The 23881-nt window shown below is 55.5% G+C and overlaps 1 protein-coding gene and 1 long non-coding RNA gene across 4 annotated transcripts in view; one reads left to right on the top strand and one right to left on the bottom strand.

Annotated features, from left to right (window-relative positions):
* BMP7 (bone morphogenetic protein 7) overlaps positions 1–7662 on the bottom strand; it is a 168699-nt gene extending 161037 nt beyond the window's left edge. Inside the window, exon 1 of one of the 3 annotated variants that reach the window (XM_045444152.1) lies at positions 6739–7662. In XM_045444152.1, the coding sequence (XP_045300108.1) occupies positions 6739–7156 (418 nt within the window). In that variant the 5' untranslated portion in view covers positions 7157–7662. The remainder of the gene's footprint in view (positions 1–6738) is intronic. The other 2 variants (XM_045444151.1, XM_045444150.1) reach the window with 2 other exon arrangements.
* A 2458-nt stretch (positions 7663–10120) lies between these two features.
* On the top strand, positions 10121–14526 carry LOC123579962. The gene is made up of 3 exons (XR_006703033.1): positions 10121–10432; positions 13007–13772; positions 14314–14526. It is a non-coding gene; the product is annotated as an uncharacterized LOC123579962 (long non-coding RNA).
* Positions 14527–23881: the final 9355 nt, after the last annotated feature.

Here is a 23881-nt window from a genome sequence, read left to right as displayed (position 1 = left end):
GTTTCGTGCACACCTACTGTGTGCCAGGCTCTACACGTGTGTGATAGGGTTGTGCCTTCGCGAGGATCTGTGAAGGAGGGGATCGTTACCCAGCTTTACAAAACGAGGACGCGAACTCAGAGACGTTAAGGAACTTGTTCAAGGTCACACAGCAACCAGAGAGGAAACAGACACGTGGGTTTAAGCTGTGTCTAAAGAGAAATCGCGGCGGATGCCGTTCCGTTCTCCCTTGCCAAGTCACACCCTCGGCTGTCACCGAGAACTTCCGTTACAAGGCAGTGAAGCCCCCCAACCCCCCACTCCATATATCACCCAGAATTAGCTGCAAAGTGTCAGGAAACTTGGCCAGGCAGCCCCAAGCATCAGCAAGGGCTGGAGACCTTCACCGTGAAGCCCTTTATAGAAAGCTGCAGTTGGAAGCCCCCTCTCCCGCAAGGGAACAAATTAACATTGGCATTCCAAACACAGGAAAGGAAGGAAATTGGAAACACAGTTTATACTTGGCCAGCCCTTTGAAATACTGTACCATGCTACCGACATCAATTAATGGAAAGCAGGGCTGGGCTGAGAGGCTCTGGTTTGCAAATGCATTAACACACGTTAAACATGTTTGTACAGGAACCGGATTATAAGCACCCTGGCTCCAAAACAATAAAGCAATTACCCTAAAACTGGTGCTCAGAGTTGTCATTAATTCAATCCACTCCACTCGGATCAGCAAAGGCTTTGCGCAGCTCCCAACAATGCCTTCTGCTACAAATGTTGAAAGGCCGCATCGCACATGCTTCTCTGAGTTTCGCATAAGTAAGTGTCAAACTCTTGCGCTCCTGATGTCCTCCCCCCCACCCCCCAAATCATAAACACTCCCCTCTGGCGAGGGGAAGAACACGCGGCGGCAGGCCCCCGGTGTTCACCCACCGCGTCATTCCCCGTTGGGTTCAAGCAATCTGTCGGTGTGGGGGGGGGGGGGGAGGTCAACTATGAAATATATGAAAAAATATCTGTTCCATATTAAGAAATACCAAGTCACATTTTTGTCAGATATTATTTGTCAAATGCCAGTTGCTGCAAAACCCAGAATTCAACTGCAGCTGAACACACAGCTAATACCAAATGGTTCACATAATAGCCGTGATCATACACGGGATCGTTTGCAGCGAAAGAACCCCCCCCCCCTTCCTCTATAAACTGTTTCAGGAATTGGAAAGAAAAGCATCTGAAGCTCTGGAATAAATAAAGTACTGTGCCTTGAGCTGCCCCGTACAAAAGACCCAGCATGCTGGGAGCAGGGACTCAAAACAACCAGAAAGGCAAGTGCCCGCTGAACAGCTTTGTAAGAATGCTCACGAGGAAAGATTTTAGATGATGCACGGGTCAATCTCACCAGTTCTGGCTCACCCGGTAAGAACCGGCCAAATTCGTAAAAGACCAGCATCCCCGGGGAACCCGCACCCACGGCAGCTCCCACCTGCATGCACGACATCCAGGGTCCAGGCGACCCCGCATTCCTGGGGCCGCCTCTGCCCTGCTCCCGCGCCCCGGTGACGTCACCCTGCGACTCCACGTTGCTCTGGGATCCATCAAGTCTGAGCAATTTGGGTGTGTAAAGCTAAATGTGCCATCATTTTCACCACAAATTAACAGTTTCTATGTAAATATTGGTATTTCCTCACCCCATGAAGGCGAGAGGAGGCAAAATGGCACCGGCACATTTGATTCAAACTAATTAAAAGCAGAGGGTCATGCAATTCAATATATTGATTTTACCAGTGGGACTTAAGTCTTTTATAAGAAGTATACACAGCTGCGTTGCTCGCCCACCACCACGTTTTCACGGCATTTCTTTGCATTCCTTCTGACAATAACATGACAGGTCCCACGCATCCCTGCCTGTGCCCTAACCCCCGCGACACTGCCTGACGGCATTGAGGCAAAGTGATACAGCAGCCTGCCAGAAACAGTGTGTCGACAGCCCCCAGCTAGGTCTGAAGAGTGACTGCAAAGAAACGAACATGAACATGGCCAGCCCTTCGGGCCCTCCATTCAAAATATTCATTTGGCAAAACGGATGGGCAGGCTGGGGAGGGTGGGGACTGGGGGAGCGTTAGGACACTGTGATGCTTGCAGTGGGCCAAATATGACCTTACCCAATAGGGAAAAAAGATATTAAAGCGATAGGGGTGATCAATCAACTTAAATGGGACTCTCCCCGGAATGAAGTCATCACTTGTCTCGGAGTTCAGCGGACATGTGATATTCGCTCACATCACAGGCATCCTGGCCGTCAGGGGATCGGACGCCAGCTGGGTTTATCTCGCAGGGGTTTGAGAGCCCTACTACGGGATGAAAGGCCCCTGACCCACAGCTCACAAGAGCTGTGTTTTACTTTTGAGTTCATTTCTTCATGGGGAGATGGCGGGGAGGGGGGAGAAGGTGAGGGGTGTCGGGGCGGGAGGGGGGAGAGGGAATTTCAAGCAGGCTCCGCGCTGTCAGCATAGAGCCCGATGTGGGGCTTGAACCCACGAACCGTGAGATCACGACCTGGGCCGAAACCAAGTCTGCCGCTTAATCAACTGAGCCACCCAGGCGTCCCAAGAGCTGTGCTTTAGGAGCGGTTTCTTCTCTCTGGGCATTCACAGAATCGTCCCTTTGCAGTCCTGAAATCAATCTATCCGGGCCACCTCCCTCGCCCCACTCCACAACCAAAGCAGAGCCCTGGAATCAAAACCCCAAACTAGCCACAGCAGGCTGGCACCCAGGGCTCGGCCTCAACCTGCTTGGATTCCCGAAGGGCATACAAAGAAGATCAAGAAAGTTCAAGTCCAGGGCACATATATCCTTGGGAAAAGGGGTGGGGGGTGGGGGTGGGAGAAGATCTGTGATTTAAGAAGCAGGAAAAGGAGATTTAAGGGGAGCGATTTCGCGAGGGTTCCGAAGTACACAGCTGTTGGTGCAGCCCTAGAGTGAGGACACCGTGCAGCAAACAAGAAAAGAAAGCTAGAAAGAAGGGGGAAAGCCTGTGTGACATCTATATTAACCTCCAGCTGCTCACCAGTGAGGGCCTGCGCTCCAAGTGCTGGAATGTGGATCCGCCCCTTCCAAATTTTAACACAAGCCAGGTTACAGCTGCAAATGCCTCCAGCCCATGCTCCCTTCTCGAAGCACTCCCTGAAGGAAATTTTTAAACTGTAACAGAATCTTTTTCTAATAGTCTACAGTGGTAGGGCCTGTTCTTAAGGGGCAAGAGGAGAGATCTTAATGCCAAACACTTGTCAACAAAAAGGACAGCCAGATGGTATAAAGCAAAAAACTGCACAGTCTTCTTTCTCCCCGCTCTTTGGCTGCATTAACAAAAGCCACTTTTATACGTGGAGTCCAATAATGACCGGTTTCCAGCCTTTTCTTTTTTTAATTCAGCTCCGAAGATTCAACAGATTTGCTTCCTTCATAACCTGGGCCGGAGACGAACACCCATCGTACACCCCTAATGCCAGCCGGCTTCTTTTGAAGATTCCAAAAGGGGCCGCTGGATTTCCCCAAAGGCAAAAAGAAAAAAAAAAAAAAAATGGTAGGGGGCTCTGGCTGGATTCGGTCTGCAGAACTCACATTGCCTGGGGACAACTTCAGAGAAGGTAGCCTGTTTTGAATTCAAAAACTTAAGTTCTACACAGAGGAATCAGGGGCTTGTTAATCCGAACCAGTTTACAAATCTCGCCATTGAAGCGAAGGGGCCCAGGCTGAGATGTGAGTCTCCCTTGCAGCTCAGCTAGCGTTACACGGGGGGGGGGGGGGGGGGGGGGGGGGGGGGGGGGGTTCATCAGACAGGCTGGTCTTTGTCAAAGGTGGGGTCTGAAGTCCTCATTCTCAGCACCTGGTTTTGTTGTACATTCTCTCCCAGCTCCTTCCCTAGTTGAGACCCCACTCAGCCTGGCAAAAAGCTAGAATTCCAAGGAGAACAACTTAGAGGAACAAAACCGGGTTTGGCTACAGACAGAAGAGTAATGCACTCGGTCTGCAAAAGCCTTCAGAATCCAGGCAGAGGTCTCCCCGGCATGCAGGACAGCAGCGGTGTGGAGTGGAGGGAGAGGGTGGTGGAGATCGCCAGCTTCTCCACCCACAGCCCCCCAACGTCACCCCAGGTCCCCCGCATGATACCAACTAATGGTCTGATAGGGACAAATGACATTTTCTTCTGCTTGGATAAAGTGAGACTAAAGGCACCTTTAGAAAACTTGGTATGTTACAGATCCATTACGCTTTGCAACCCCAGGAAAAACCATGTGCTCCCTCTGCAAACTTCGCTTCCAGATTAGTCTCCTACAGACTCCCCTCCACCCCCGGCTGCCACCCCCAAGCCCCTCCCATGGAGAAATTCTGGAGCCTGGACAGAATGGAAGGGACGGGCGGTTTACTCCTATGCTGTTGCTCAGCAGAAATTAAAGGCCAACCTTAAGGCATCTACAGGAGGAGTCCTGCCAAACTGCAGCCCAGGTCTTCACCCAACTAATTACCTCGAGTTTTAGGGACGGCGAGAGAAAGAAAACAAGGTCAGCGCACTCTGTTAAAAGCCACTCTGCCATCTAATTTGGAGTGATGTTCCAGAAAGCAAGACCTGAGAAAGTCAGGACTGTCCCACAAAGCCCAAAGCCAGCCCGACTGATTAAGAGGCTCAGACAAGCCGGTCTTTGTCCTTTCAAGATGAAAGAAATGGGGCTAACGGGTTGAAAGGTGTGTGTTCAGCCAGAGGAGGTGAACCACCCAGCTGTGGCCTTCCCAAACAAGTCCCAGCTCGCTCCCACCACCAAGGGAGAGCAAACAGCCCTGCCCCAAGGTTCCCAGAGGCGCTCAGTCAGCAGCCTAGTCCTTCTCTGGGGTGGGGGGAGCCCTGACCACCGAGGCTCATCCATATAAACAGGGTGCTTTCCTGCACTGGGTTTGCAAAGCCTTCCACAGAAGCCAGGGTTTACATATACCTTTCTAATGACCCCAGCCTAGCTCTGAGGGCCACCCCTGGGACCTGCTGCATTCAGTGAGAGTCACGGGGACCCAAGAGAGCATTAGATACCATAAATCCCTCACCAGAGAAAGGGCCTTGGCTAACCCCCAGCTTCAGGATGGTTACAGAGCGCCGCTTTTATAAATATATTTGGGATTTTTCTTTAGGTTCTGGTGTAGGTCATAAATACACATTGTAAAAAAAAAAAAGGCACACAGACAAAAGTGCAGACAATGAAAACTCAGACCCCAGCTCCCACTCCCTAAGCCCCAGCTCCAGTGCCACCCCCCCCCCCTGTAAAATGTATTTCACGTTCATGGTATCTTCTTCCAGGGGGAACGGATGATATACAAGCACATACCTAACCTCACTGATCTGCACCTTGCTTTTTTCCACCTCATACATCTTGGAGATTGTTCTAAATCAGGACATATGGAGCTGCCTCCTTCTAACAGGCTGCTTAGTATAATTTAAACTTTCTTGAAGTTATTTTGGCATCTAAACCTCCCACCCTTTTCTAGCTCAGAGTCGCTGCACTATTTGATTTCTCGCTATTATTAGGACAGACAATGGCGACCCGGGAACTCAGGGAGCCTTATCCGGTGCTGGAAGCGTGAGGGTTGATCCCCGCTTCCCCGCGCCCCCTTCCCTGCCCCGCGCCCCCAGCGGGGGGCTTCGGTATCATCTCCCTGTTGACACGGCGCCCGTGGGCGTGAGTTTGTTGTCCTGGCTCCGTTCGCATTTTCGCAGCAAGTTACACACGTAGAATGAAATCGGCTCAGGAAACAGCGCTATCGGGGCGTGTTATCTCGGGAAACCAAATATTTGATCATCAGTCCTACAGCGCGCTGCCGGGGGTTAGTTTGAGCAAGTCGGGTGACCGTGCGCGCACAGACGGAGGAGCCCCCGCGCCCCCGCCGCAGCGCCAGCCTCCCGTCCCCGGGGCCATCGCGGCTCCAGGCGAGAGCTAGGTCCCCCCGCCGCCCCCGGCAGCGTCTGCTCGGAGATCGCGCGCCACTCAATCGCCAAAACCCGCGGTTGGCGCGCCACACGTGATAAACGCCGAAAATGGATTCTGCCCGCCCGGGACCTATCATTAAATATTTAAAATAGAAAGCTCGCGATGGCACCGTTTCTTCCCCAGCTCCCGCCAGGGGAGCTGGGAGGCAAGGGGGCGCCCGGCCGCCAGGAGGGCGCCGGGAGACACTGGCGGCGCGCCGCACGCCAAGGCGGGCGCACCGCGAGGGGACAGGTAGGGCTTCACGGGGCGGGGAAGGGGGTGCGACGCCTGCGATGCCAGGTCCAGGCGGGGCTGAGAGGGGCCCCGAAAAGGCGGGAAGGCAGCTTCGCCCAACAGGGCCCTTTAAATCCAGGTAGCAGGGGCCGCGCGGGCCCGGCACAGCTCACATGACCCAGCCCCGCGCTTTGAACTGAGCCGCGGCGGGCCCGGCGCCTCCGGCCCCCCAGAGGTGCGGCCGGCCGACTTCACCCGGAGGGGGCTTCAAACCAACCCCTTCCTCCGCCAAACTCCCACGGGCCGAAGGAGCCCGGCTCGCCCTACCTGGGGCGCGCGCTGCTTGGGGTCCACGGGGGCTCGGACCCTGCGCCAGGCACTGCGGTTTTGCAAACCGCCCGGAGTGTAAGGATGGGCGGGCTGCGTGCAAAAAGGGACCCCCCCCCCTCCCCGTCCCAAAGTGCCTCCTGACCTAGAGGCTCACCCCCTGCCTCCTGCCCGCACTCACCGAGGTTGACGAAGCTCATGACCATGTCGGCGTCGGTGAGGAAGCGGCTATCTTGCAGGCTGGCCAGAGGGGGGCCCTGGGTACTGAAGACGGCCTTGTAGGGGTAGGAGAAGCCCTGGCCGTCGGGCCCGCCGCCCTCCTCCACCGCCATGGCGTTGTACAGGTCCAGCATGAACATGGGCGCCGAGTTGTGCTTGCCCTGGAGGTGGGGGCGCGGGCGATGGGGCAAGCCCAAGATAGAGAGGATCTCGCGCTGCATCTCCCGCCGCTCCTGGCTGCGGAGGCGCCGGTGGATGAAGCTCGAGTGCACCTCGTTGTCCAGGCTGAAGTCGGCCAGGGCGGAGCGCAGCAGGAACAGGGGCGCCCAGAGCGCCACGAAGCTGTGGGGCGCCGCGGCGCGCAGCGAGCGCACGTGCATCGCGCCGGCTCTACGCGCGACCCGGGCTCCGGGCACCCGGCACCGGGGCCCGCGCCGCCCCAGGTGGCGGAGGGGGGCAGGCGGCCGTCCACGCCGCTCGGTCACTTGCTGCAGACGGGTCCCGCTGCGCCCGCGCCGGACATGGCCCCTCCCCGGCCGGCTGCGCTCTGCCCGGACCCCCGCCCCCTGCTCGGCGCTAGCCCCGGGGTCCCTCGCCCCGCACTCGCCCGGGCTCACCGCGGGGCTCGGAAACCGGCTGGAGCGAGCGAGCGAGCGAGCGAGCGAGCGAGCGAGGAGGCGGGCGCGGGTGGGAGGAGCAGCCGGCAAACCTAGGAGCCGGCAGAGCAAGCGCCGGGGAGGCAGCGAGGCGGCGGGCGAGCGAGCGCTCCTTCCTCCGGCTCCGCTCGCGCTCTCGCCCTCGGGCGGCGGCGACCCACTCTCTTCCGAACTGCGGCGCGGAGAGCAGGGGCCCCGAGTCGCTCTCCCAGCGGTGCGCGCCCTTGATCGCACGAGAGGCCGCCTCGGGAGCTCCAGACTGGTACGCGCTGGGGCCTGGGAGGAGGAGGAGGAGGACGGGCTTCCAAGGGCCCCTCCCGCGCCCGCGGCCTCCCACCTGCCCTCGGCCCCGCCCTCCCCCCAGCTGCGCCCAATGGGTTCATTCATTCCTTCTAGTGCGCTCTACAAATATTTACCGAGTGCCCACGGGGTGCCCAGCGCCGGGCCGGACGCCGCGGGGATGCGGAGGGAGGAATCCGAGCCGGCCCTGCCCTCTGGGGACGCGGAGTCCGGCCAGGGAGGAGGCCTGAGCGGGACCGGTGGGATTCTTCTCGGGCTGAAGGGGAAGAAGCGGGGGAGGCGGGGGGAGGGTGCGGAGGCCGCGCAGCAATCCGAGAAGGCTTCCCGGAGGAGGTGACCCCGAGTCCCTCCCGCCCCTCTGCTCCACCACCCCCCCTCCCCCCATTTACTCCAGCCACGCTGACCCCTGTGCGCCTCCCAGCGCTTAGCGCCAGCCTTCGCCCTTGCCACCCCCTCCGCCCGGAATTCTCTCCCTTCCCACCCTCTGTGCCTAGCTCCGATAGCCAACCCTCCACCTCCGGGTGCCACTCGGGTGCCACTTCCTCCCGGACCAGAAGAGGTAAGGTCACTTCTTGTGTTTTCTTGAACTCCCCCTCACCTCCTGGATTCCTGTTTTGAGTTATTCGTGCTGCCTTTATTGTCTCGTGCCCGCCCCCCCCCCCCCCCCGCTCCGCGTCACACACACCGGAAACGGAGGCCCCCACCCCGGAGACCCAGGCCTGGCTTCTCTGAGCCTCCTCTGTACCCGCTGCGCCTTGGACCCGGGTCCTGGTAGCCACTGTGGCCGCAAAATCATTATCTGCTGAAGGATTGAAATTGTGTGAGCTGCAGAACTCGCCCCGCCTCCTCCCCTCTGCCCCCCCCCCCCCCCCCCCGTTTACTTCCTAGCACTCCCGAGCCTGGGACTGAATACCCTGGCCCCTACCCCACCCCATGTCCGCCCTTCCCCATCAGCTCCTGGCTTGGCATCGTCTGAGGATCCACCTTGCACCCAGTTCCCCTCTGTGGCTCTGTGCCTGAGACCTCCTTTCTTCCCTCCCGGCCTTCCCTCACCCCACAAACATCCTGAGCTCCTCGGGGCCCAGCGCTATTGGGCGTGGACACGGACGCCTTGGATGATGCGTGGAGAACTTAAGTGAATTACTGCCCTTCAGAACCTTGATGTCTTCATCCGTAAAAACGGGAGCAAAATACTCCCCCGGAGTGCGAGTGAGGCCGTGGGTACAAGTTCAACCTTGCCTCCCTCCCCTCCTGGGACTGCCCCAAAGAGGCAAATCCAGAAGCTAGGAGTTCCCAGATGGTGGGTTAGATGGAGGGCCACCACGAGAGTTTGGGAGACAAGAGCCCCGGCTGGTGGGGGGTGGGGGGACAGTCTGGCTAAGCCTCACCTGGGAACAGGAGAAAGCTCCGGGGTTGGTCAGGATAAACCTGGCCTTCTAGAGTTTTCCGGAGCAGAGATGGTTCTGCCATGCAGTCCTTTGGGGGCTTTTAGGCAAGATGGCAGCCGGAGAAGAGAGGCCCGAGGCCAGGCAAGGAGAAGAGATCTACAAGGCTTACAGGTCAGAGCCATTCATGTTTCTTAGGCCCCTGGCTTCCAGGTGGAACACGTCCTGAGGCCCCTCTGCCCACCTGTCAGTCAAGGCCCTTTGCAAGCCCCCTCCACCTGCCCTTTATCCATTAACTCCTTCCTTCAACAAAGGTGAAGGACTTCCTCCGTGTCAGGCAGGGTGGGCTTCCCGGGCGGGCAACCTTGGGGACGCCCAGGCCCCAAAGCTCAAAAGGGCCTCACGCTTGGCTTAATGTTCTGCTGCTTCTGTGTTGCAATTCTTCCTAATCTATGAACAAAGGGCCCCTGTTTTCATTTTGCACTGGGCCCGACAAATTACGCGCCCGTCCCAGTGCCAAGCACAGTGCTGGGCTGGAGGGCACCACAGAGAGCGAGCCCGCACGGCGGCCTCCATCGCAAACCTGACTTTCAGCCCAGAGGAGACGAAGCGGGAACCTTCAACAGGATTAGAGGTCGGAGGGGTGGCAGTGCTGTCCCTTGATTCTCTCGGAGAAGGATGTGGTGCACTCAGCCGGGGCCAGGCAGCACAGGGCACACAGGAGGGTCAGGGAGCAGAGACCCGAACGGGCATCGTGGTGGGTAGGAAGCAAACACGGGGGCCTGCGGAGGCAGTCAGAGGAGTGCTGGCGGGCCTCCCGAGTCCACGGGTGAGGGGCGCGCCCTCGATCATCTTGTGATAAGCCACGGGGCTAAGTCAACAGGATGAGGCAGTGGGAAGGAGATCTCCTGGACCAGAGGCCATTGACCTGCGTCCTGGAAGGAGGAGGGAGAGCCAGCCTCGCTAGGGAAAGGCATCCTAGGCAGAGCGACCAGCAGGGGCTTTGTTGCCCCTGAGCTCACTTCCGTCACCAGCTGAGATGAAGGAGGTTACTTTCTTCCCGAGTCCTCTGCTGCAGCCCTGTCTGCTTTTTAATCCACTCTTAAGTTTTTCAGGGGGATTGTGACCAGCGAGGGAGGCAGGGGGTAGGGGCAGCAGGTGCTGGTGCTACTGATTTACATATGAAAACAACTGATTGGTCAGCATCTGCCCTGCTCCCCTCAACCCCGGGAAGGCCCTGAAGCCAGGATTATGGTTCACCCCTGGGCACATCCCACCGGGAGCCCAGTGGAGCCTGGCCCACAGCAGGTGCTCAGTAAGTGCCCATTGAATGAATAGCACAATAAGCAGAGCCAATACCTGAAAAGCACCGTTCACCGAGGGCTGACCATGCAGGCGCCAGGGCGAGGTGTCTCCCAGACCCCTCACCCCGAGACCCTTCCGTCTTTGCTCATGCAAGGCGAAGAGAAAACATGCTCTCCATATCCAAGATCTGGGCAAAGATAAGGTTCCCTCCGAATTCCCACAACCTGATTTAGCTTTATCTTTCCTGCCATCCACGCTGGGGGAGGGGGTGTGCTCTTTATTTTCCCTGCTTCCTCCCCCACACGAGTCCCCAGCACTGCACCCAGCCCTCAGGGAATGCTTGCTGGACGAATGAATGAATGAATGAATGAATGAATGCCAACACACAGGCGAGAAATATCTGGCCGGGAATGTATGGGATGCTGGTTTGAGAGCTGAGGACACCATCAGAATCTTGGAGATTGTTTAGAGAAAGTCGGGGAGAGGGGAGCTAGCAGCCTGGCCCTGGGAGCCTGTCTGTCTGGTTTCACACCCCAGCCCTGCCACTTGCCCTTGTGTCTCAGAGATTTAAGCGCTCTGTGCCTCAGTTTCCCTGTCTGTATAATGGGAGGCTATTAGCGCCCCATTTCCTAGGGTCACTTTTCTCCTACGGTTCCCAGGAGGATTTGGAAGCTAATGCAATTCACGTAAAGTGCTTTGCAAGGTGACTGGGGCACAGAGAAAGCATTTGATAAGTGTCTGTTACGATCTGGATGAAAAGGAAAATATGTTAACAGGAAAGCCTTCTAAGTTAAAAATAACAACAGGGGCGCCTGGGTGGCTCAGTCGGTTAAGCGTCCGGCTTCAGCTCAGGTCATGATCTCACAGTCTGTGAGTTCGAGCCCCTCGTGGGGCTCTGTGCCGAGAGCTCAGAGCCTGGAGCCTGCTTCGGATTCTGGGTCTCCCTCTCTCTCTGCCCCTCCCCTGCTCACGCTCTGTCTCTCTCTCTCTCTCTCTCAAACATAAACATTAAAAAAATGCAACAACAGCAACAACACAGTTCTTCGTGAGGGTCTGGTTTTGGCCAAGCAGAGAAAAGTCCATTTGTCCGGATTATGAGAGATCGAGAGCTGGGGTGAGGGGTGAGAGCAGAGCAAGAAGGCTTGCATTCTGACCCCCTCATTGTCCCCCGGCGCCCCTCCTGTGCCACCCAGGGCCCAGGAACTTCCCGGGGGCCTATCTGGTTTCCCAGCAGCCGGTGCCCCAGCCCCCACCCCGGTTGTGGTTCCCTGAGCCGGGCACCCAGCGCAGGACTCCCCGGCCGGCCGTAACCGGATCTGCCCTCTCTGCTCCACACCTGGGGCCTGCTTCGCCTGGCTGAAAGACAGCCTGGAAACGTGAGGGGTATCACTGTGTCTGGCCAGCCCAGCCGAGAGTCCACACCCGGCTCTCAGCGCTGGGGCAAGCTTTCATTTCATACATCATCGCTCACATCTTGCCGGAGCGATTTTGACCAAGTCAGCATGTGTCTCGAAGGCAATAAAAAAAGGTAATCCTGCTGACGCTCAGATTCAGCGGGAGGTAGGGACCTCGTCTTCCCCAGCAGAACCCTTGGACCACCTGTCCCGGCAGAAGTTCAGCGGGCCTGGGGGCTCCCCGGGGGCACCCTCCCCCCAGCCTGGCCAGTCTAGCAAGCTGTTCCCTCTGTCTCCCCACCTGGCCATGGCCTGATGACCTGGACGGACGTCAGACGCCCGCCGGGAATAGGGGGCCGAGAGCCTCCTCGTGCACAGGGTTTCACATCCTTGTGTGCAGATCCTCGTGTGCGTGCGTGTGTGTGTGTGTGTGTGTCCACTTGCCCCAGAGAGGAAATTATTTCAGCACTCCTGTAATGAAATGTGGCTTTCCATGCAGACCTTTCATTGCGCTGGAGATACAGACTCAAGCTCGCTTTCCCTGGGGCTTTGCACAAATTTTTCAACAGAGGAGTAAGACACGAAACAGCTCCTATCGGTCTTCAGTGCATGTGGCAGTAGCCACAGTTGCAGATGGAAAACACACACACACACACACACACACACACACACACACACACACACTCACTCCAGGGAAAGCTGATGCTCCCAGATTTATTTATCAGGGTCTCCCAAAGAGCCAGGAGAAAGCTTCGGTTTTGTTTCTTTTTTTTTTTTTAAACATTTTTTTTTCAACATTTTTTATTTATTTTTGGGACAGAGAGAGACAGAGCATGAACGGGGGAGGGGCAGAGAGAGAGGGAGACACAGAATCGGAAACAGGCTCCAGGCTCTGAGCCATCAGCCCAGAGCCCGACGCGGGGCTCGAACTCCCGGACCGCGAGATCGTGACCTGGCTGAAGTCGGACGCTTAACCGACGGCGCCACCCAGGCGCCCCTTCGGTTTTGTTTCTTACTGGCACGACTGTTGTTTCTTCCTCAGTTGAAGGAACCGGTTTTGAGCATTTACTATTCTTGGTTGAGCGGCAGAAGAAGCCCTTTCCTCCTTCCCAGACGTGAGCGGCTGGCAAGCTCAAAGTGGGGCGCCTGCTACACCGTTCGCTGCCTAAGCCCACGTCACCCTCCCCCAGGCGCGGGTCTGTTCTTCTCGGACCACAGAGAAGCAGACCGGGATTCTGAGAGTGTCACGCTACTCATTCGGGAGGAGACCATCATCCAAAGCCGCATCTGTCTGCACAGCCCGGGCTTTGAAGCACCTGGCGGTTTAGTGGCCTGGGAGCAGATCATTTCTCCCCCTCGCTTGATCCGAAAGCAAACCTTCTCCATCCTGACCGTGCTGTCGAATTTCCCAAATCCGCCCCCCCCCCCCCCGCCAGCTGTCAAAATGCGCATACCCACACCCCTGGTCCCCGTGGGCCCTGTGATTCTGCACCTTTACTCGGTTCCCAGGGGGTGCTGATGTCACCCGGTGTGTGGACTCTACGTTTCCGCAGTTAGAATTAACTTTCCTCCTCTTCCACTAAAGGAGACCACACACGAGACAAACACAACAGAAGGAAGGGACCCGGGGCCCAGATCTAACAGGGAGGGCTGGGGAGAGGGCGAGCTGGAAGCCACATTCCTGTGGGGGCGTGGGGGGGGGGTGCCATCCAGGAATTGTATTCTGACGTTCCCACAGAATGCTAACTTTCAAGAGAAGCGGAAACCCTGCTTTTATGTGACGGCTCTCAGTGTGTATGGGCAGCTAATTCAATTTGTTTTTCAACTGTTAGACCAAAGAAAACCCATCTACCAGCCAGATGCGGGACTCCAGTTTGCCACTGTCCCTGTATAGGTCTCTGCTGAGTTTGGAGGGTGTATGCAGCCTCCCCACTCCCCACACCAAAGGATCCCAAGGTCTGTGCGTTTCAAAGCAGCGCCCCCCCCCCCCGCCAGCTCAGAAAATCCCCCACAAACATCAAAATCCAGAATTCTCTCTCCAGAACCCTAAGCCTTCACTGCCATTGCCTCCAAGGGTCTCCCTCCTCCCCTCTGCATCTAAATCCTCCCTTGTGTTCAGGGAATCTCCCATCTTGGGAAGCAGCCTCCCACCCCCCCCCCACCCCCAGATGAGAGATGCCCTGGACCAGCCTGCTTTGCAACCAGAGCATGTGACCAGGTCCCAGCCAGTCAGATGCTGCTAGCCTGGGCCTGGGCCGTTCTGCAGAACCATCGGGGGCCATGTTCCCAATTGCAGAGACCCCCAACCTGGTTCTCTGGCCTTCCTGGAACTTCTGTGAGCCCCACAAGATCCTCTGGTGAACTCCTTTCCTGTACCCGTCAGCCCCAGATGGTTTCTGTTGCCTATAGCTACAAGCCTGCAGGATACAGCATCAGGGAGCTGGAAGGGGCCACGGGAATCATGTCAGTCTAACGTTTCCAGGCCTCTTTTTCTCAGCAGCTGGAACTTTTGATCAAGGACGCTTTTCACATATGCTCGACACAGAAAACAGAAACAGAGCTTCTCCGGTTAAACAGAGCGAGGAAGGCGGCTGTAATTTCTCCAATTAACAAAGAAGAATGTAGAATGCCCAGTTAAATGTGAATTTCGGACAAATAATGAACGATTTTTTTTAAATTTTTTATTTATTTTGGGGAGAGAAAGAGTGCGCGCGAGCGAGTGGGGGAGGGGCGGAGGGGGAGGGAGACACAGAATCCTGAAGCAGGCTCCAGGCTCCGAGCTGTCGGCACAGAGCCCGACGCGGGGCTCGAACCCACGAACCGCGAGATCGTGACCTGAGCCGGAGTCGGATGCCACCCAGGCGCCCCAATAATGAATGACTTTCAGTCTAAGTACGTCCCATGCTTTATTTGAGACGTACTGAGACTAAACGTTTATTTCTTCGTTTATTGAAAAAGATCGTTTGATCGTTTAAGCCACCGTGTAGTGAGTTTCAGTCGGTTGCAACCCAAATCCTGCAAACGTGTGTATCTTGTCCTTCATGTTGAAGATAGAGAAATCGAACCCACAGAAAAAGTGTGAGGCCCAAAGTCTCCCAGTGAGTCAGGACAGAGCTGGCATTCAAATCTGGGGTTCTGGCTCCCAGGGTCCTGGGAACCCTTCACTGTCCCATATTATACATGTCCCCATGTCTGTTTCTTCTTCCTTCTCTGGCCTCCCTCGCTGTGTTCCTGCCCAGTATTTTTTATATATATATATAAAAAAAATACTCTTCCTTCTGCTTTAGTGTTATCTTTATTGCCTCCCTCTTAATCAACCCTCACTCTAAATAGGTTAGTCCTGACTCATGTAAAAACATAGTTGGGGAAGATGAACAGATATGAGCTCGGGTTACCTATGATGCAAAGAATAATGAGGGTCAGTACTGACGACACAAACTATGTGGTGCCGGGCGCATCGCGGATTATCTTGAATCTTCCAACAGCCTGAAATTAGATGTTCTGTCTCCCGTTTCGCAGATGAAGATATCAAAGGCCCAGAAGTCAAAGAGCTTGGCCAGGACAAAGGGCAGTGCCGGCATTTAAAACCTGGGCCAACTGCTTCTGACTGCCTTCTGTCTTCCAGCCACACCTCTCCATAAAGCCAGCCGCAACTTTTATTTCCGTGGCTCACACGATGACTGACCACTGAGTAAGACTGCCAGATTTAGCACATAAAAATGCAGGACACCCCGGTACGTTTGCATTTCCGATCAACGATGATGACGAATTTTTAAATGTAAGTATGTCCCAAAGTGTGTGGGACACGCTTATACATACTTACTGCCACCTGAAATATCATAGAGTTACATGTCTATTGCTTTCTTGTCTCTCCCCCGCGGGGACGAAGGCATGGGCTTTGGTCTGACTTGTGCACCACCATAAATCGAGCCCAGAAAGCGTCCTGCCTGTAGTGCATGACCGACAAATGCCCGCTGGGAGAATGAACGAACTCCCTGACGCCTCGGTTTCTGTCCGGAACGCCACCTGTCTCCGAATCAGGAGCCGGGATTGTTCCTGCCAGCTGTCACTAGCTAGCAGTGTCCATAGCACCCAGTGTTCCTAGGGGGGATGGGGTGGCACAATGGCCTTGACAGTTGGGGAGAGACTACAACGACCATGGGTTCGGGTGTTCAGGCGACAAGGGAGAGGCTCTCTGCCAAGGTGACGTCTGAGAAGCCAGGCATGTGACAAACAGGGAAAGGGTGTCCTCGAAGGAGGCGACGCCTGGTACAAAGAGCCAGGGGTGAATCCCAAGAGCACCAGGACCGCTTGACCCCAGAAACTCCTTCTAACTCCAGCTTTTCCTGGGGCCCGATGGATCCCTGTGCCCAGACCCCTGGACCCCGGCGTCTGTACGACCCCATCACCCTCTTGGGCTGGCCCGAGTGGGTGCTTCATCCTTACAGCCAAAAGAAGTCAGCCCGGGCCCCCAGCCCGGGCCCCTGTCCCGGAGCAGAGTCCAGACACGGGTACGGCCATGTGTGCGTCCACTTCTGGTCGGAAGCCCAGGATCGTCTTTAGCCAGACCCATCCCCGGCCGCCTTTGAAGAGTGTGCTCCCAGGAAGCTATCTGTGGTTGCATAACCAGGAAGCACGACGTTCCCAGACATCAAAGAGGTTGCAAAGATTGCAGTCACCTCAGACCCGGCTCTCCTCCTGCAGCTGCTGTTTGGATACCCAGTCCGGGGAGGATTTTTCTTCGGGGCTCCCATGAATGGTAGACAGGGTCAGCGCTTGGAGCCACCACCCCCACCCCCACCTCCCGGCTGTAATGTGTCCCATGTCCTCCCATGTCTCTGGCACCACGGCCCCGATTTTGTTTTTATGGGGTAATATTCTTTGATTCCCAAATGCCTTGTGGGAACTTGTTGGAGGTTGGGGGTGGGAGCCAGCGAAATAAAAGGATGATTTACAGGGGTTCAAAAGCTTCGTTATAACCAGAACATTTAATTGCAGACATTTGGTTGTTTCGTTTCCATTTTCGAAGGGGGAAAAAAAATCAATTAGGTTGGCCACACTGAGTCCCTCTTAGAGGTTAGTTCGAGGCATCTGTGACTTCCGAAATCCTTGTTGGCATTCGGCGATAAACAGACTGAGAAGATAAAGCCATCCTGTGTTTAAAAAGGGGGGGGGGGGTCTGTCTCTGAGGCAGAATTTTTAAAGATAAAACGATGGAATGTGACCCACAGAGGTCATCTTGTGAAAATGGCCCCACGTGGAGACAGATCTCCTCACTCAGGAGCAGAACCCTAAAACATACAGGAAGCTGGGAGGTGGGGAGCGGGGTCATTCTCTACACCTGGCTTCCGAGCAGCCACCTCACAGCTCCATTTCCCAGATGAGTTTGATGTCGCGAGTGTCACCTCCCCGCTTCTGCTGCCTCACTGCCTGGAACACCCTCTCTTTTCTCTCCGTTCATCAAACGTATGCAACGTGGTACATGGAAAAGGCACTTCCCGGTCAGGTCAGCTTAAGAAACGACGAGCCGGAGAAAGACAAACAGGTTTCTTCATTTCAGAGCTTCTCGGCCTTTAATTAAAGTACAGCGTTTCCCTGAGCTGTTATATTAAGTCAGGAGGGCATTGAGTGCCGATGACACGAGCCCAAATCAGAGGGGTGCCGCTCAGCACTGTCCAGGCAGTGCCGGCTCCCAGGGCGCACGGGGCAACCTCTTCTTTGCAGCTCTGTTCTCTCCAGCCCTCCAGCTCTGTCTTTGGCTTGGCATCTGTCTTCGTGTTGGCTTCCTCGTTTCCTACCACAGACTGGCATCCTCTGCATGGGGAGGGGGGCGGGAGGGGATTCAGCCACCGATTGCTCTAGATGGACAGTGCTAGCTGGTGACCATGGTGGAGACAGAGAGATTCTTGCTTCCAAAAAAAAAGGACATCCGGGTCTTGGGCCAAGGAGCAGAGCACCTGAGTTTCCTGGCCTGGGTCACCTGCCCACCCCCGAGTCGGGAACTGGTTCAACCCAACAAGAGACCTATGCCCTGGGGCAAAACCGGGATGCCGGTGTATAATCCAGTCTAGGGCTGAGCATCAGGGGAGGCAATGGTGTAAGTTCTGGTCCAAGTAGGAAACACCGGAGAGCCAGCGGCATAGACGCCGAAGGGCGGGAGAAGACCGATGTCCCAGCTCACGCAGAGACGGCCAGTGGGCCCTCCGTCCACATTGTCGCAGTACTCAGACCCTCCGTGGATCGGATGCCCACCCACATCGATGAGGGCCGTCTTCTCGACTCGGTCTACCAATTCGAAGGCTAACCTCTTCCGGAAACACTCTTACAGACACACCCAGAAATAATGGTCTACCAGGCTTTTGGGCCTCCCTTAGCCCAGTCAAGGTGATACCTAAAATTAACCATCCCTGGGGAGGTGGGGGGGTGGGGGTGGGTAAGAAGGCTCCACCCCAACCGTCCACAGGCTCATGGTGGGTGAGTTTCAAAAAAAAAAAATTTTTTTTTTTCAACGTTTATTTATTTTTGGGACAGAGAGACACAGAGCATGAACGGGGGAGGGGCAGAGAGAGAGGGAGACACAGAATCGGAAACAGGCTCCAGGCTCTGAGCCAGCAGCCCAGAGCCCGACGCGGGGCTCGAACTCACGGACCGCGAGATCGTGACCTGGCTGAAGTCGGACGCCCAACCGACTGCGCCACCCAGGCGCCCCGGTGGGTGAGTTTCAGTACCACCACCCAGGGCCATGAAGACGACTCAGAGGCCATCTCTGTCTTCGGGAGACGGAGAGCCACAGTCATGACCTTGTGAACGCGGCCGTGGCAGGAGCACACGTAGGCTCTCTCCTCCTACTCCCCGACAGCTTCCCAACTGTTCCCGGAACTGAGGGGGAAACAGAGGCACTGACGTTGCCTTCAGGCCAGAACGTATCACCTCCTACCTTACCCATCACTCAGGATGCCCCAGAGGGTCAGAGACCTCCCTTCTGACTTTACCAAGAAGTGACTCTACTTTGCTTCTTAAGAATTCACTTTGCGCCCGGCACTGGACCCGGTATTTGAACCCGTAGGATCGCATCTGGCTGTGTGCGTCAGAAATGTGAGAGGAGATGTGCGTTCCGCCCTCGGGAAGCGTATGGGGAGGATGTCCTCCCCCTGGTCACCCCACGCTGCCGCCCTCAGCCCATGGCCTACAGCCTCTCGGTTGCATGGGTTGCCCAGCTCCGGGCATCTCATCAGCCAGCACGGGGTCACAGAGGCACGCTTAGCTGCCCCAGAGGCCAACCGGTGAGGATTTCTGGCCGGTTCTGGTAGGAGGTGAGGGAGGAGGGACGTGGGGTCAGCGACCACGGCAACACCGGTCTCGACATGCCACCAGCCTGACTGGTTCCGGTCTCCCGACGTCCTCCTGACGTGGCGACTGTTTGCCTGTGGTCGAGGGACTAGATCGCGGGGCGGCAAACTATGGCCCGCGCCCCACATGCAGTCGCCTATTTTGGTTAATAAGGTTTGACTAACGCAGCGACGGCCACCTGCTTACCTCTTATCTCAGCCCGCTTTTGTGTTTAACGACAGATTTGAGGAGCTGTGACAAAGGCTGTACGTTCTGCAGAGTCAGAAATATTTACGATCCGACTCCTTGCAGAAAACGGAAAACGTTTACTGACCCCCTGCCCGAAACCCTGCTCACTCAGAGCGTGGTTGGGGGACCGGCACCTGCCGCCAACTGCGCGAGCCTGCACCTTTCTGCGGCCCCGTTTTCTCGTGTGTAAAATGGGCAGAGTCGCCACTCTCCTTTTTTCTCCCTCTCATTGCCTGGAAGACGCAGAGAGACGGTCCACGAAGCGCCTGGTGTGGGCTGATCACTTGAAGACCGGTTGGCGAGTCTCCGGCGTTGGCCCTCGCGGCAGCCTCGTAATTCCTACTCAGGAATTCCTCGGGGGTCAAAGGAAGACGGGTCCCCGCGCACCCCTGGCTGCTGGGCACTGGGGGGAAAACAGCGATGACACCGATCTGGTACCGAATTCTCTTTGCGGCTTTTATCCGACATCACGCAGAAGGGTTTTGGTCCAACTGTGGCCCTGCGGCTTTCTGGCCAGTTCCTGGGTGTTTGCGCATCAAGGGTCCGCCTCAGACCTTAGCGGTCACCTTTTGCCCCAAGTTGAGTCCCAAAACGGTAAGACTGGTCCCTGTGACTCCTTTGGTTTCCGTCTGCTCGCGAGCCTGCACGAGAAAGGTGCCGGGCTGCGTTAAACCCCCGCACAGCGAGAGAAGGCCCACAACCAGGCGGGCTCACCCTTCTGGAAGCGTGGAGCGGGAATCCACGGGTCGGATGAGATGAGCTTCTGAACCCAGTCGTCCTTAGAAATTCCGTCCTTGCCCGTACATAAAATCTTAAATTAAAATCAAAACTAGAATTCAATGAAATGAAAATGAGAATGAAAAACGGATGAAAAAGAGAAACCAAAGCATTTAAAATCGCCTCTTTGAGGCGGTGCGTTCCAAAGAACAGATGGCACCGAACTTACCTGATGTCCCAGAGAACTGGCCCCGGCAGTTCCCATCCCGCACGACAGGCCAAAAGGTCCGCTTTGGGGCAATTCTCCCTGTTTCTGGAAGGCTCTGGAGGTTTACCACAAATGCCCCTGCCTGTTTGGAGCTTCTCGGCGGCAGAAAATTGCTCACCACCAAGATTTCAAGACAGGCATTTAAAATCAACCCAAAGACACTCCTCTTTCGCATGCTTGTGCCTCCGTATACTGTTTCACGGTCCAATTCCACACTGTTCCTCGCACACAGGATCAGCATCCAAACCCAGAATTCTTTTCAGAATTCTGTGTGCCTTACTATGATCACCTTGAGCTTGTGCAGGGGTGGGGGAAGAGCTCCAGTTACCGGGGGCTTGCGAAGGCTTTTAATAGGAAACATTTGTGCCAAATAAAAAGGCTTCTCCTTGTGTTTTGCTTTAGTTGTAAATTATCTCCTCCAAGGATCCATCCAGAAATCTCTGCGGAGGGTGAACTCGGCAGCGTGGCTGGATCCCGGTTTGTTGCTTGGTGCAGATCCGTTTTCAGCTGCTGCATCCAAACTGCAACCAGGGGGACAATGAGAACAGAACTTCTTTTGTTCCGATTAAACTGTTTTTAATGGTCCCTTCTAGTCTGGGCCTTAGTGGACGTCTCAACAAGGCCACTCATTGAGACGTCCTTGAAAGAGGCGAGTGGAACAGAGCGCAGGGGAACCCTCGGGAGGGGGCTGGCGGCCCTTTGCTCAGCCTTGGTGGTCCTGCCGCAGAGGAGAACTGGGCTGTTTTATTTGTTGTCTAAGATGGAAAAGGGGAGAGGGTGTCGGCCGCAGGACTGTCCCACAAATTTCCACGACTAGTGCTTGCAACGTGTTCGGGCTCACGCGCACGCACACACACAGGGACATCAGAAGTCATCCTGGAGGGACAGGGGTTCCCCAAAGCTGAAACCCCAGAAGCCGGTGGAGTCTAGCCGCTGAATGGAACAACGTGTGTTCCTCTGGCCCGAGAACTCAGACCGCATTAAGGGAGCCACATTTCTGACCACTTGGCTTTTCATCTGGAGGCCTGGGGAGTCCCTTTGGTTCAGGCATGATCCAGAATGCGGAAGAGAAGAAACCCACCGGCCGCTGCCAGGGCACAGAGTGTCCTGCTCAACACCTCTGGTGAAACCCGAGGTCCACAGTGTCCGTCCCCCGAGGGTCTCCCTGGAGGCATCCGAAGGGTATTGTCTATGTAACAACGGGGACCAAAGAGATAAGGAAATGAAAGGGAACGATGTATCCCTTGGAGAAAGCTTCCCCACTTCTTTCGTTTTCTTTTTGTTTGGGAGAGAGGGGGTGTGTGCGTGAGCAGGGGAGAGGGGCAGAGGGACGGAGAGGGAGAGAGAGAGAGAGGGAGGGAGGGAGGGAGGGAGGGAAAGAGAGAATCCCAAGCAGGCTCCACACTCAGCACAGAGCCCAACGTGGGGCTCGATCCCATGACCCCGGGATCATGACCTGAGCCAAAATCAAGAGTAGGAATCTCAACCAACTGAGGAACCCAGATGCCCAAGTTTCTCTGCTTTCAACTGTACATGCGCAAGTGAGATTTTAAGTGTGCTCGTTTGCTCTTTTCTAAAGAATACGCTTTGGTTCCCCACTTGAGTGAGGTCTAGATCAGTGTGGTTCTCAGCCAGGGACAGTTCTGCGCCCCCCAGGGGGACATGTGGCAATGTCTGGGGACATTTACAGTTTTCACAACTTGGGGACGGTGTTAGTGGCATCTGGTGGGTGGGGGCCAGGCATGTTAATCAATATCCTACGATACCCAGCATGGTTTCCCACAACAGAGGTGGGTCCAAACCGAATGTCCGTGATGCCAAAGCTGAGAGACCCCAATCAAGCCCACACCCCCGTCAAGGTTGGAAGGATCCGGATCCTCGTTTAGTTGAAGGTTAGGAAAGATCGAATTGCTTTCTGACCAGTGGACTCACAATTTCTCCCAAATGCGTTAGAACAACAAGGGAGACAGCGGCTCTTTGAAGCAAGGCCTTTGGGGTTAGTCTTTATTTGGCACTAAATCATCTTAAATTGCATGGGGAGATGAACTGCAATTCAAGTTGTATTACTAATCAATCTTTCAGTGGAATAAATCATGTGGAGTGATATTCTATTAAATCTGTAAGTAATTAAAGGTCATGTGGACTTCACGGGGAAAATTCTGGACTTTCATCAAGTTTCCCTTATGCTTCCCCCACCACCCCCCCCCCCCCACCAAAAAAAACACACCTGCTTCTATCACAGGGGACTGTCTCGAGGTAGAACATGGTTATTACTTGACATAGTGATTTATTAATCACGTCTATTTTTCTCCAGGCAGTAATGGGAAGGGGCCGATACCAGAGGATTTTGAAGAGAGAACTGGATGAAACTTAGGATCCAAATCCCAGGGTTTGTATCTTGGTTCTGCCAGCTGTGACCTTGGGCAACCAACCCCCTCCCACGGAACCTTGGGTTGTCTCATCTGTAAAAGGGGAATAAAAATAGTTCCTTCCTTGTAGGTGTCTTACCAAAGTGGCATGAGAGCACCGTTATAAATGGTTCGGCGCGCTCCCTGGACCCTGAGAGGTGTTGGCCGTCTTTCTGGTCCAGCTTTGTCCTTCGGCAAGAAGCCTAGAGGAGTGAGGTCCCCTGACATGTGTCCTTAGGGCACCCAGCTTCTCTGCACCCATGTGATGATATGGGCTCTTAAGACCCTTGTGATTGGCATCTGCCTTCCCCTCGAGAATGGAAGCTCCCTGGCCACACAGCGGGTCTCAGTGCCCAGCACAGGCACACAGCAAGAACTCAATAAATGCTTTCAAATGAACGGATGACAGAGAGAGTATTTGACCAATGGCGGGAGCCTGGGTTTCTAGTCCTTTCTCCCCAGCGCGGTAGCTGTGGACTTGGAGTAACAAAGCCAGCAGCCTTGTCTTTTTCCTGGCACGTCTCATCCACCAGCAGATCCTACCACTCCCCCCTTCAAGGTGGATCTGGATTCTACCCACTTCCCCTGCCTGCTGCTGGATCCCGGCCACCACCACCTGTGCCTGGACCGTGGCCATGGCCTCCTCCCCAGCACCCCCCAAAGCCCCACGGGCCACATTTACCCCACCTTCTGGCTGCCTTTACCACTCTCACTGTATTCCAGATGTTCCAGACACCCAGCCTCCTCCTCAAATGTCACCACCCAGACGGCCCCATCAGAATAGCCTCTTCCACTCTGCAGCATAAGGTTACTGTGCCCGAGTTAGTCACTTAAATCCATTGTATTTATTTATTTTTCTAAATTTTTAAAATGTTTATTCATTTTTGAGAGAGAGAGCGAGAGCCAGAGACAGAGAGAGACGGGGGGGGGGGGGGGGGCGGAGGGGCAGAGAGAGAGGGAGACGCAGAATCCGAAGCAGGCTCCAGGCTCTGAGCTGTCAGCACAGAGACCAACATGGGGCTCGAACTCATGGACCATGAGATCATGACCTGAGCCGAAGTTGGACGTTTAACCAACTGAGACACCCAGACGCC

The sequence above is a fragment of the Leopardus geoffroyi genome, chromosome A3, assembly GCF_018350155.1.
Source record: "Leopardus geoffroyi isolate Oge1 chromosome A3, O.geoffroyi_Oge1_pat1.0, whole genome shotgun sequence".
Taxonomy (NCBI): Eukaryota; Metazoa; Chordata; class Mammalia; order Carnivora; family Felidae; genus Leopardus; species Leopardus geoffroyi.
The sequence above is the reverse complement of the archived record's forward strand: the minus strand, read 5'-3'. Positions and strand labels throughout refer to the sequence as shown.